This window comes from Bos taurus, chromosome 19 (assembly GCF_002263795.3).
Source record: "Bos taurus isolate L1 Dominette 01449 registration number 42190680 breed Hereford chromosome 19, ARS-UCD2.0, whole genome shotgun sequence".
Lineage (NCBI taxonomy): Eukaryota > Metazoa > Chordata > Mammalia > Artiodactyla > Bovidae > Bos > Bos taurus.
In genome coordinates this window covers 36284742-36297703 of record NC_037346.1, presented here as the reverse complement: position 1 = coordinate 36297703, position 12962 = coordinate 36284742, and the positions used below count along the sequence as shown (strand labels likewise).

General features: G+C 48.6%; 1 protein-coding gene across 1 annotated transcript; it reads right to left on the bottom strand.

Moving 5' to 3' along the window:
- Positions 1-315: 315 nt before the first annotated feature.
- On the bottom strand, positions 316-12063 carry LRRC59 (leucine rich repeat containing 59). Its single transcript, NM_001034578.1, has 7 exons — positions 11771-12063; positions 9978-10037; positions 8004-8162; positions 7669-7773; positions 4714-4786; positions 2266-2439; positions 316-880 (listed from the first exon to the last, which is right to left on the bottom strand). The coding sequence occupies exons 1-7, from the start codon at positions 11873-11875 to the stop codon at positions 636-638; spliced, it is 921 nt and encodes a 306-aa protein (NP_001029750.1). The 5' UTR covers positions 11876-12063; the 3' UTR covers positions 316-635.
- Positions 12064-12962: the final 899 nt, after the last annotated feature.

Sequence of the window (12962 nt, the reverse complement as noted above, 5' to 3'; positions counted from 1 at the left end):
GGTGGGAATCCAGTTCTGCCCCAAACTAGCTGGAAGACCATAGGCAAGTCATGGAAAGCCTCAGTCTCCCTGTCTACAAGTGTTACATTGGACTGGATGATCTGGAAGTCCTGTCACAGCCCAAGATTTTGTATGGCTGTTAAAATACCAATGTCTGAGATCCTTAAAAAATAGGTATGCCCCTCCCCCCCAATTTAGATGAGATTTGCCAAGTATGGTGTTTCCCTAGTCCCCAATAACACACTGCCTCCTGATCTGCCCTGGCTCCCCAGGGAGGAATGAAAGAAAGGGTCTGTGACATACAAAAGTATAAATGTAGTGACAGCTGACCTTTAGTAGAAACGCGTCTTGCCTTTACACAGCTTTGTATAACAACTAGAAAAGGCTCTCTCCTTACCCCAAGCCTATTCTCTTAAGCATGCAGGTAACTGTCCCCACCTCCTATTTCTCCTTATTCCACCAGGGAACCCTGACTGAGGAACAAGTCTTACAAAGAGGAGGTCTCAGGTACCAAATGGTAGCCATTTGATGATGGCAGGTAGGTCTGACACTAAAAAGAAGTTGTGTCCAGCAGAACCCAATTCCATAGGAATCCAAGCTCCAAGGCTGGGAGGCAGCAGGTGTTGAGGACAAGCTCACTGTTGAGAATCGGTCTGCAGGACCCACTGGAGGATGTCATGGCTGCGCAGGCCCCGGACGGCATTGTCGTAGATGGTGTTCACACTGGTGCAGAGGGGCTGCTGCTGCAGCTCGGTCACCCGACAAGCAACCAGCCCACCGGCCACACACAACAGCAGCAGCAGCAGCAGCTTCAGCACGGCCCAGGATCGAGTGTGTTTCCGGGGTGGTGGCTTACGGGGGCGAGAGCTGGACTTAGATTCTGGAGGGACAGAGTCATAGTAGACAGAGTTCAGGCAGTTTAAGGAGAGGCACGCTATAGTCAGTGCTAGTCTCCTCCATGCACATCCACTCACACCCCTCTGCTCTGATGAAAACTCCCCAGGTCTTTAGGAGAACACAATTACAAGAAGACTTGAGCTCTTAAAAACTTTGCTATGCAGAGATTGAAACATGAACTTTGTCCCTTGGATCTCAGAGACTAGACTGCAAACGGATTCATTCTGGATGTCTCATGTAGCATACAGTCCTCAGGGTCCTAAGTTCTCCTCCAGAACATGCCAATGATCCAGGCCCCTAGGGCCAAGGGCAGGGCTTTATCAGGAGGTGTCATGCATGGATAGAATGCTGCCCATTTGGGGAAACAGGTTCAAAATTTATAAATACTTCTAATATATAAAATAGCCTGACACATATTGGCAACAGTGATGAATGCTGGAAATGGGATTACAGGTGATTGCCATTTTCCGATATATACAGAAATTCTCTGCAATGAATATATTTAAAATTAGGGGGGAAAACTGATTTTGAGATTTTCAGGTAAATTTTTAAAAAACCTGTCTGAACACCCATATGCCAAGAACTACATGATCCGGTCAGAGGTTTTTTTCAATCCTATCACAACCCTGTAGGGAGGTATGATCCTCATTTACATGAGGGAACACAACGGCAGTGAGGTTGGGTGGCCTGCTCAAGGCCAGTGCGGGGCAAGCAGGGACGGGCACAGGCCTCCCCTCCCCACAGAGCTTCCCTGTTCAGGTGCCTTCCCCTTAGGGGCCCCTTTTGGCCCAGAAGATACAGTCCTCACTTACACATGGAGCCACGCTGCTACACAAATCCAGCAGGGCATACTCAGGCAAAACGCTAATGTGTTTTTACATGACATGGCTTCCTGAATGCAGGCCACAGAATTCTTCTGGTGCTCACTATAGAGTGATCTGGTCCAACTTGGAAAGAAAATCACAGGCCATGCTGGCACCACTGAGACAGCACCACACACTCAGGAGCCCAGTCCACTTGCTGGATGATGGAAGGGTCTTCTAAGAGTAATGTGACCATACGCAATCTTCACCTTTCTGAGTGATTTTAGAATCTAACCTTTACAAAAAGTGCAACTCTCTGTTCTGGAAATGTTCTCAGCCACATCTGATCCAAACACGTGACACTGGGAAAACAAGCCAGTCAGGGCACAAGGAGGGTTCCCATTCCCTGTAAGTGGGTCCTCCAAGTTACTCCCAGACTTTAGAGTATTTTGTACCTGACAAGGTCTGTAAGCTTGTTCGCTCGCTCACTCAGCTATGCCTAGAAATCTAAGCCATCTTCTCACCACACCCGTCCTGGAACCCTGCAACTGACAGAAAAACCTACTCGGGGCCTGATTTGTTTCCTTCTTAGGTTTCTTCTCCTGCTCCCGCTTGGCTGCTTTGAGGGCGTCATACTCCTTTCTCCGGCGCTCCTTCTCTTCTGCCTTCTCCCGCTTCCGCAGTTCCCGCTCTTGAGCCTCCTTAGCTCGCTGCTTGGCCTCCCACTTCTTCTCAGCCTCTACAAGAAAGTATACCCCAAAGTGGCTTCTCTCAAACCTCCAGTATCCCAAGTAATTCATATGGATTCGGCTCCCTTCCCCTAATGTGGTGGATCACATGTCTTTCTGTTCACTGGGAAGTAAGCCCTCTCTAAAATACAATAAGCTGCTCTTAGGGTTTGCCCAATGGATTCTTATTAAGGGGTTCCTAGCCACAAGCAGCAGAAAGAGTAGGGTGATATAGCAAGAGGGGCATAAGAAAGGTATGGGTGATGAGTCTGGTGCTCCTTTAGAACTGTGAGACAGCCATTCGCAGCCTTGCACAACTCAACTATGAGCAGAGGAAAGAAGGGAGGTGTTGATTCTATGGGACTCCCATCTTTCCAAGCTTTGGAAAGAAATGTGGCATGGCAGGGCAGGATGAAAAAGTGAGCATTCAGGTTCAGAGTTCGAAAGGTTGGAAATGTTTTCCTGAAAATTAAAACTAGTAGCTTGTCAGAGGGTACTCTAGACTTCAACTCAGGAGTCTATGTAACATTCATATTTATCCCACAGCTCAAGTATGTTTACATACGACACCCACCTTACAAATAATTGGTTTCTAAAAATGCATTTCCAAATAAGTTATCTGACAGACTGAAGTACGTTCTTCCACAGCCAGAATGCCACAGGTGGTGGTTAAATGTCCTGTTAGTGCTCAAAAGGCCATTTGAACTGTCATGTATCTGAATGGCGGTAGTGTTAGCACTGTAGCTTCCCACTGCTTTTCTACGTGTAAACAAACTCCAAGTTCCAGATGGGCACCAAGAATGCTAAGAACACACTCTGCCCAGCCTTAGGAGAACATGTGCCATTCAGAGGCAAAAGCAGCAGCAGTCACAGTGAACACAGGCCGCACAGTAGCCATGCAGGTACACGGGACTGTCACAGCGCGGGGCTTCTGATCTCAGGGCCCGCCTGCAGTCAGCACTACACATGTCCCTCTAGCCATGGGAGTCCTCCAGTAAGGGGGCTCAGGAGTCAGCCATCGACAGGGCATGTGTGTGTGCCGGGGCTTGTTCTAAGTGCTTGGAGACAGCAGTGAAGAAAAGTCAGGCTCTAGTGCCTAAGTCATCTGCTTTCTAGAGAAGGAGACAAACAATGAACAAGTGAACAAACAGTAAAAAAAGATAGTGATGTGTGCCATAAAGGAAATAATCAAGGATGTGATAGAGTGTGGCAGGTGGGCTGGCAATTCTAGTTTGAGTGGCTCTGAAAGGGTTATGGTTAACCTAAGGCAACATCTGAGCAGAGATAGGGACCATATGAAGCCAGTAGACAGCCACATAAAGATCTGAGGGAAAAGGAAATCAAGCAATGCCCCTAAGATGATACTGTACTCGGTGTGTTTTGCAACAAGAGAGGCTTGTGTGGCTGAGGGTAACTGTACTCTCTCCCTGGCACGTGGAATGAGGACAGAGAAGCAAGTAGGCCGGGCCATGGCAGGCCTTGTCAGCCATGTTACTGAGTTTGAATTTCATTCGGAGTTCAAATGGAAGCCATGAGAGGGTTTAGCCGAATAGTAGCAGAATTGATTTATGTTTTAAAAAGATCTCCCTGGCTGCTGTGTGGAAAGGGCACAAGTATGAGCCAGGGCATGGTGCTAGGAGGTACTGTGGCAGTCTACCGGAAGGAGACTTGACTAGCACTGGAGGTTCCACAGCTCACAGACTGGACATGGGACTAACAGAAGAAAGCAATCATGGACACTTTCCCAATTTCAGGCTTGAATAAGGATGGTGATTTCCCATTATGGGGGAACAGTAGGAGGTACTAAAGGGGATCTGGTTTCAGTTCAGTTCAGTTCAGTCGATCAGTTGTGTCCAATCTGGGGTTGCTAAGAGTCGAACACGACTGAGTGACTTCACTTTCACTTTTCACTTTCATGCATTGGAGAAGGAAATGGCAGCCCACTCCAGTGTTCTTGCCTGGAGAATCCCAGGGACGGGGGAGCCTGGTGGGCTGCCGTCTATGGGGTCTCACAGAGTCGGACACGACTGAAGCGACTTAGCAGCAGCAGCAGCAGCAATTTGAGATAACTTACTAACCGTCTAAGCAGACAGAAAGACAAGCAGTTGAATATGACTGTGGGTCTCAGTCGAGAAGCTGGGACTGGAGAGATGCTGCCATCTACCACCACACTATTCCCTACTGCCCTGCAGGGCTCCTTTCCTGGATCCTAGCTCCTTAAGCATGAGAACCAGCTGGCTGGGATAAGGACCAGGAAGATGGCTAGAGGAGGGGTGGCGACCTACCTCGGTCTATTTCCAGTCGCCGCTGCCTCTCCCGCTCCTGATCCGCCTGCACGGCCTTCATGTGCTGTAGCACCTGCAAAGGGAGAGGAGGGTGCTGAACCACTCTGGGTAACTGTCTTCACGTGGGGAATCTCAGAAGAGACTGCCCTTTTCAGCAGCCCAGATCACCAGAGCCCAGGAAGCAGGGCAGCTAACGGAGTGAATCCTACCCCGTGTCCTCACTGCACCAGCCTCAGTCAGAGAAGAGACATGAGCCCAGTTCACTCGAGCTCATGAAAAAAGTTTGTGAAATACAATAGCAATTGGAATCTGTAAAAAAAGTTCTGCCATTTACAATCACTTCTTACAATTCTCCCAGCAGCTTTTGTGTTGTGCAGGGACAGCACTTTCACTAAGACATCTTCCTGTCTGACCCCTCCTTTGGCCGCCTCAGGTTTCCCTCCTCCCACTTATGGGGAGTTTTCTTCCCCATCTCAGTCCTAGACTGTAAATGGGTATGGACTGTTGTCCTTAGCTCTGCAGGTAAGCACAGAGCTTAGCTAATTACAGGCAGAGGTATGATGAACAACTGACTGGATGCCTAAGCAACCGACTGGATGCCTATTGTAAAGGTAGGGAAGAAAGCCAAGCTCTGATGTCATGCGGCTAGAAAGTAGCACAGCAGAGTGCAGGTCTCCTGAGTTCCTAGGCCTAGGCCATAGCTTGTCCCTCTTACTTCCAGTGCACAGAGGCAGGAGAGTTCTCAGAGAAAGGCATTATATGTGCTCATTAAACACTGTTGCTTTTTTTACCTTATCTTCTTGACTGCATTAATAAGAGAAGAAAATCTAAGGCACTCTAATTTAAGACAGCAAATTGTCTCAACTGTCTGTTTCATGAATACACTAGATTATTCACTACTGAATACTAGATATGTATTCAAATGTTAACATCTTTCTTCATGGAAACTTCAGACATGGCTACATCTATCGTAAGAGGGTCTCACGGGCAGGCCTGCAAAAGCCGCTCCCTCCAAGAACCTGGCTTAAAGCCACAGGAACCCTGTCCTGAGTAACCCAGGACCAGCATCAACAGTGCACTGTCTGACCCCTCTCCAGAACAGTCACACTTACTTAAAAATGGCTGCTCAGCAAGGGGCTACAGGATCTGGAGGAAGGTCAAGCGTGATGGGGAGAGGTGTGGCCCAAGTCCCTGTCTCACTCTGAACTCTGAATTTTATATGAGCACCAACCATGCAGTTGGTTTTAGTTGGGTAAAAGCTGGCTAAGTAAGCAACTGGAATGTTTAAGAGCTGCCCCTTTTAGCTTGGCTATAATACATGAGGAGTTAAGTTATCTGACCACACAGCCTGTTCAGAAATGGGAGAGGCTCCTCTGGAGCCTCTGGAGGGTAGATTTTGTCTACCTATCCTAGTCCACAGCAGGTAGTAAGCAGTTGATGATTTCTACTGAACTAACAAATTATGTTTAAAAGGTGCTTTACTATGAACCAAACAGATCAGTTACTATGTAGCCACAGGGTCAGAGCTGGCAAGAAACTCTTGAAGACAAGTAACCTCCTTCTGGTTCGCCTGCACCACTCCTGTACGTGCCTAAAGGTGTGGACAGGAGACAGCTCTGGGCAGTGGGGCCAGGAACATGGCTTCTCACCACATCCACAATGCACCGTGCTCCCAGAAGCTCTGTCTGGTGAATATCTGTGAATACTAAAGACCTTTACACTCAATAAGAATTATTTTTGTAGGTAAAAAACTAGAATATCAGCATCTTCTGTGGTTTAATATATTATTAGGTGAATGAATAAATGGATAAATCAAAGATGTTGCACATTCAGAGTTTCTCATATCAGAGATACAAAAGTAATACCTACTTCCCAAGGTTATGAGGATTAGGAGATGAAACATGCAAAGAAATCAAAGATGTTGTGCATTCAGAGTTTCTCATGTAAGAGACACAAAAGGAATACCTACTACCCAGGGTTATGAGGATTACAAGATGAAACACGGAAAGTACGTAAGACAAAAGAATAGTCAATGGTGGCCATTGTTAGTCTTCAGAACAGACATCACCCTTAAAGCACAGTTTCCAGAACAGGACTTCACTCATCACGTGTACTGTCCCCATTGAGGGCAAACTGTTGCCTCGGCTTCTTGGATGCACTGATGTTGCACTTGGTTTCTTGTAACAATGGGTGATATAGACTATCTAAGAAGTCCTGAGCTAATGGTAAGAAAAGAAAGGCCATTACTCCTGAGATTCATACAGAGAACCCATCATACACACATTTCACTTACATTAATCTAGCATTTAAAGTTAAATCCTCTTTTGTTCACAACACCCCCTAAACATATAGCCAAGTCATCTGGTGCTCAACTGAAGCAGCAGCAACCTGTTCTAAAGCTGCAGGGAAAAAATGACTATAGCTAGAATTGTTGAGAGGTGGGTACAGTGCTGTTCTTAAGAAGCAATGTAAAGCACCTTCAAGGTTATTGGAAATGTTCGCCTTCCAGGCTGCCAGTTAGTTCCTTTCTCCTATGTCAGATGACTCAATTGAAATCAAATGCCAAGTCTGCCCAAGATGTGTCTGTTTCCAGCTATAAACTTACAAATATTAACAACATCTTTATTATCAAAATTCCTACATAACTTTACTCAGAAAGGCCACAGTCCCTAACCTTTTTGTTCCATATGAACAGCTATCAACAGTACAGTGTTGGGTCATGCCAGGTCCTGGTTTCTAAGAACAGAAGCATGGCAGCAGAGCAGAAGAGAACACTGTTCTGGGCTTACAGAGTGAAAAGAGAAACAAAGGTGCCTTTGCCTGATAGACTCATAGTAGACCTACTTTAGAGACGTTTGTGTTTTAAAAACACAGCTACAGGTGCCCTGGCAGAGAAAAACAAGAGGCAAACCCCAGGGGAATGTGTGAAGGAGCCGCTGGGGAGCTCCTGCTTACCTTGTTGGCACACTGTTTACACTGCTTTTCATCCAAGCAGTCCCCTGCCACCTTGGCCAGGACAGGATCCAGCGGGTTATCCTTCAGGTCCAGCCACTTCAGGCTCTAAAGAGATGGGGCAGAGTGGCTGGTAAGCCCAAGCACACATGAAGAGTCCCTCAAAGTAGAACAAAATGAGCAGGAAGAAAGCCCTCTGTGTTCCACTTACAGGGAAAGCCACCTGAGGCTGTGGCAACAAAGTGGTGTGCCTGTCGGCCTCTCTCAAAGCCACACTCCCTCAGTTGCCAAGCGCTCTGCCACACCTGGCTATGAAACACGGGCTCAGCAATTGTTACCTTGAGCTGAGCAAAGCTGACCGGCAGGGTGACCAGCCTATTGTTGAGGAGGTCCAGGTGCTGGAGGTTGACCAGGCGGCCAAAGTCCGCTGGCAGCTGCCGCAGTTTGTTCTTACTCAGGTCCAGCTTCACCAGATGTGTGAGGCCACAGAAATCCGACTAGGACAGAAAAGAGAGAACACCTGGGCCTTGGGCTCACACACTGACTTAACAGTCCGGGAGCCCCCAAGTCAGAGGCACCTATGCACAAAGCCCAACTCTATCTTGTACCAGCTATTCCAGCTTGAATGAAAATGGAGATAGCAAGCATCGCTGCTGGTGGTAAGCAGTGAGACAGGTGCAAAAAGGCTGAGCTGGAAGTAGCCACTAAGCATGGGTTCCTTCACCCCCAGTTCTCTGACCTGTCATCAACAGCATATTGTATTCAACTCTCACAGAAGCTGCCCAAACATGGTGTGACCATCCAATTTTCTGAAAAGATCAAGCGCTCCTTGTGTGCATGTGTGCAGCTGCATCCGACTCTTTGCTACCCCATGGACTGTAGTCCACCAAGCTCCTCTGTCCACTGAATTCTCCAGGCAAGAATCCTGGAGTAGGTCTATTTCCTACTCTAGGGCATCTTCCCTACCCAGGGATCAAACCTGCATCTCCTGCATTGGCAGCTGGATTCCTAACCACTGTGCCACCTGGAAAGCCCCTGTTCTGTGTGTACCCAGTTTTATTCTTCATTGTTCTTTGCAGCACCTAGCACATTACTGAGTACACATGCTCAAGGAGTATTCTTTGAATGACTAAATAAACAGGCTGGGGCCCATCCTACTCATATCCTGGCTCTTTAGCACAGTTCAAAACATCCCTCTTGTCATTAAGCCTTTGCTCGGCACCCATCTGAAGTGATGGTCCAACCTCAGTTAATGATGCACCATTTGCGTTCTCTGGGAACCCGTAAATGCCAGTGGATCTACACTTCAGGGAAACGCATGACAACTGAAAAATTCAGACTGAAAAATGCACTTGGTGGTACCAAGTGACAATCTGACAAAGTTGCAGCAGGCTGCAAGGAATTGCTGCCCTTCTTTAACTAGATATAAAATACCCCTGAAGAAGTGGAATCTCAGATGCTTTTTTCCAGTGTTAGAAACAAATCTTGATGAGCTGCAGGAAGATGCTATAGATGATAAGTGAGGCCCAGGAGAATACTGAGATGGAAATGGACTAATGATCCAATGAAGAAACTGCCAACTTCTGAGACTTGATCCCTGAGCCAGAGCCAGAAGAGTAGGGCAAGGAGGGACAAAGCCAGAATAATGGGCAGAAAAGGCAACAATGACAACAAATTTAGGCCTGACAGTGAAGGAGCACCGTCATGGGGGAGAGGCCAACCAGAACCCAGGGGAGGCTGAGCAGGCCTGAATGATTCACAAGTGGAGCAAAAGGAGACCTGGGAGAAGTTGTACAAGCAGAGTCACAAGTATCAGGTTGGATGTGCTAAACAAAACTGTATTTCGAGTATTGGGAGGATAATGATATGATAGTTCTACAAAAGCACACTCTCTCCTGTTCCACACTGAAACATGCACAAGGAGACCAATCCGAAAAGCTTTCTCTCTGGAATGCAAAGAAATTTACAGAAGAGCCTGTAGCCTCCTCTGCTGCAACAAGGAGGTAAACTGTTTTTCGAAGGAATAAAATAAGGCTGAAAAAAAGATGAACCCAATAAACAATTCAGCCAATATCCTGTTGACTTTAGTTTTCAGTGGCCTGCTTCTCCCACTGTTCTTAAAGAATGAGGTGTCTACTTTGCTTCCCTTCCCACTGAGACAAACCACCCCACTCTACCTGCAACACACTCCCACTTAGTGGTAGCCTGCCTGCAGGCCTATCCTGAAATTATATTTTATGACATGACCCCCCCAGACAGGAAGGAGAAGCATCAGGGTTCTCAAAGAAATCATGCTTGCTTGCCAGCCTTACCGGTAGAGTTGTCAGTTTATTGCAGGACAGATCCAGTACGGTGGCCTTTGGGAGGGCAGCCTAGGAGGGGAATGAGAACAAAATGTCAGATCAACACATGGAACAATTCAGCGACATCTGCTAATGAAGCGTTTTCCAGAGAAAGTTCCCACAACTAGAAAAGGCCTTGTAAAAAAAAATACCAAAGTACAATGTTCCTGGAGACACGAAAGGAAGCCTAAGCCAGTCAACCATGACCTAGAGAAGAATGTAAAGAGAAAGGATGTGGCTGTGAAACATCCAAGAAAAAAAACAGGTTCTTAGAAGTTCTCCATAGCACTTTTAATATTCTCTCTAGCACCGTCCTTATTAGGTTTCAGGAAAGAGACTCTGTCTCATATAGTTTTGTGATTTCCATATTCTCCAGTTCAGAACCTTCCAGGCACTCAACATACCCTTGTGACTAAATGAATGAGTGAATGCAGAGTGAAAACAAGGCTCTCCTAGCCCAGCTATTTTCCCATGGGGTTCAGGCTGGAAAGACTCGGCAAAAACTGACCCTTCTGTCTCTGAGGGGTGGTGCTGCACTAACCAGATTCCTGGGGTAAATGATTTGGGACATCAGTCCTAAGGCCAGGCTGAAACATGGGGAAGAAGGCAAATATTCAGTTAAGGACGTGGGGCCAACATGCACTTTCCAAATGTTAGAAAGTCCCAAGAAGGAGGTTTGACCACCTAAAACGTTTGAGATATAACAGTGGAAAGAACACCTCAGTAATAGCTACATGCATCAGTATTTGCTACCTCCCAAGTATTTTACATTACAATCTTATTTAATTCTCCCAACAATCCTATGAGATGGGAACAATTATCACCATTTTATAAATGAGGAAATTTAGGCTTAAAGGTTAACTAGCTTGCCAAGGGCACTCAGCTATTATGCAATGAAGCTGATATACGAACTAGGAATCCCATTCTAACCTCCATATTACACAGCCAAGGTGGAGGGAAAACTGGGCCCAGTGCCAAAGGTAAATGTAATTCATTAAAGGCAGTGAGGAAAGGGTATGTCATCCAAAGTGAGGCTACGGTAGGGGATGTGGGTAGGGAACCAGGTAAGCATAGCCGGGATATACCATCCAACTCCACTTTGGCAACAAACTTGTTTTGTAATGTCCCAGGGGCCTCAGGCTTGTTTCCCAGTTGGGGATGTGGGAGTAGGTGGGTGGAGGGGTGGGCCACAGAGGCGCATATTCCTGCCAGTTTCAGAGTTGGGAAAACTTTGCCAACCAAGCAGTGAGACTTCACTCTCTTCAAGGAAGGACGCCTCAGGGCTGGGGCAGCAAGCTGGGATTGCTGACTTCCTAGACAAGTCAGCTTCTGGGCCACACCCAGGAGTACCCGGAGGCCTACTCGGACCGAGTCATTCATTCATTTGTTCATTCATTCTCCGAATACATCCAGCAAACGCTCCAACAGCTCCGACTTTGGGTCGTGCACGGAGCTGAACGCTGTGAAAGCCTCAGAAATGGGGGGGGGGGGGGCGGCGCGGGGGGGACAAGATTCACTCCTCACCCTTAAAAAGTCCATAGCCAAACAAGCAGCTCCTTCCATCTCCTGGAATTGCGCCCAAGTGACACGTGTACATCCCAGGAAGAAACTGGAGCCGGACGCGGCCTCCCCGGGGACTTAGTCCCACTCCCCCCACCTGTTTTAAGCCATGGAAACTGAGGCATGGGAAAGGAGGTGACCTAGGCAGCAGGGGTCAGCGCCAGTCGCGGGTGGGCGCCTGGGCCTTGCGGGACTGTACTGACCAGCTCCTTGACCGGGACCTCATTCAGGTCGCTGAGGCTCAGGTCCAGCTCGTTGCCGTCCAGCTTGTCGCGGAGGTTCCCGCCCTTGCTACCGGCCTTGGTCATGGTGACGCCGGCTAAACGGGACCCAGCTGCGGGGTACTGACGGGCAAGGGAAGCGCTGAGAAGCCGCTCGTCAGCTCACAGGACTCGCACCCAACCGACAACACCTGCGTCCTCCGCCACTGCAGGTGCGAGACCGCCGCCTCCCCTCCGCCTGCTGGCCGCACTCTAAGCCCCGCGCCCTGCTCCCACCGGTGCCACCGCGACGACGACCACTTCCGTGTCCACGTCACCTTCCGCGGCCACTGAGACGGGCTGGGCCAGAGGGGTCTGAGCGCGTGAGGGAGCGCCCTCTGGCGCCCAGGATGGCGCCCCGCTGTCGCCGCCAGCGCCCGTGGCGGGGTGCGGAGCGGAGGAGCCGGGGGGCGGGGGCGGAGGAGCCGGGGGTGCGACTCGGAGGAGTGGGGCAGGGAGGCGGGGAATCGGGTTCAGGCTTTAAGTTCCGCTGCCTGTTGAAGTAGCCACGTTCCCTGGTGCCCGGAGGGTGGGCTCCCAGGCAGTCGTCGCTAGTACTGTCAGGAGGCGAACAGACTGGGGGCCAGAAGACCTTTCAGTTCAGTTCAGTCGCTCAGTCGTGTCCGACTCTTTGCGACCCCATGAATCGCAGCACGCCAGGCCTCCCTGTCCATCACCAACTCCCAGAGTTCACGCAAATTCACGTCCATCGAGTCGGTGATGCCATCCAGCCATCCCCTCCTCTGTCGTCCCCTTCTCCTCCTGCCCCCAATCCCTCCCAGCATCAGTCTTTTCCAATCAGTTAACTCTTTGCATGAGGTGGCCAAAGTACTGGCGTTTCAGCTTCAGCATCATTCCTTCCAAAGAACACCCAGGGCTGATCTCCTCTTGAATGGACAGGTTGGATCTCCTTGCAGTCCAAGGGACTCTCAAGAGACTTCTCCTTGGCTCCATCCAAAATTGACCTCATCAAATCTCCCCCATTCTCTTGGATTAGGAGCAGAAACTGAGTGTTCTTCAAAATTGCTCTTTGTCCTTTATTTAACAATCCCCAAACTATGATCATCCAGAAAACTTTGCCTCTCTCATCTCCTCGCTGCCCCAAGCCCCTGTCCAGGCTACCATCAACTTGAGC

Coding starts and splice junctions, on each gene's coding strand:
- LRRC59 (NM_001034578.1), bottom strand. CDS start 11,875: ATGACCAAGGCCGGTAGCAAGGGCGGGAACCTCCGCGACAAGCTGGAC. Junction 7,774..8,003: donor TCAGCTTTGCTCAGCTCAAG/GTAACAATTGCT, acceptor CCATCTCTTTAG/AGCCTGAAGTGGCTGGACCT. Junction 881..2,265: donor GGAAACAAATCAGGCCCCGA/GTAGGTTTTTCT, acceptor CTGTCCCTCCAG/AATCTAAGTCCAGCTCTCGC.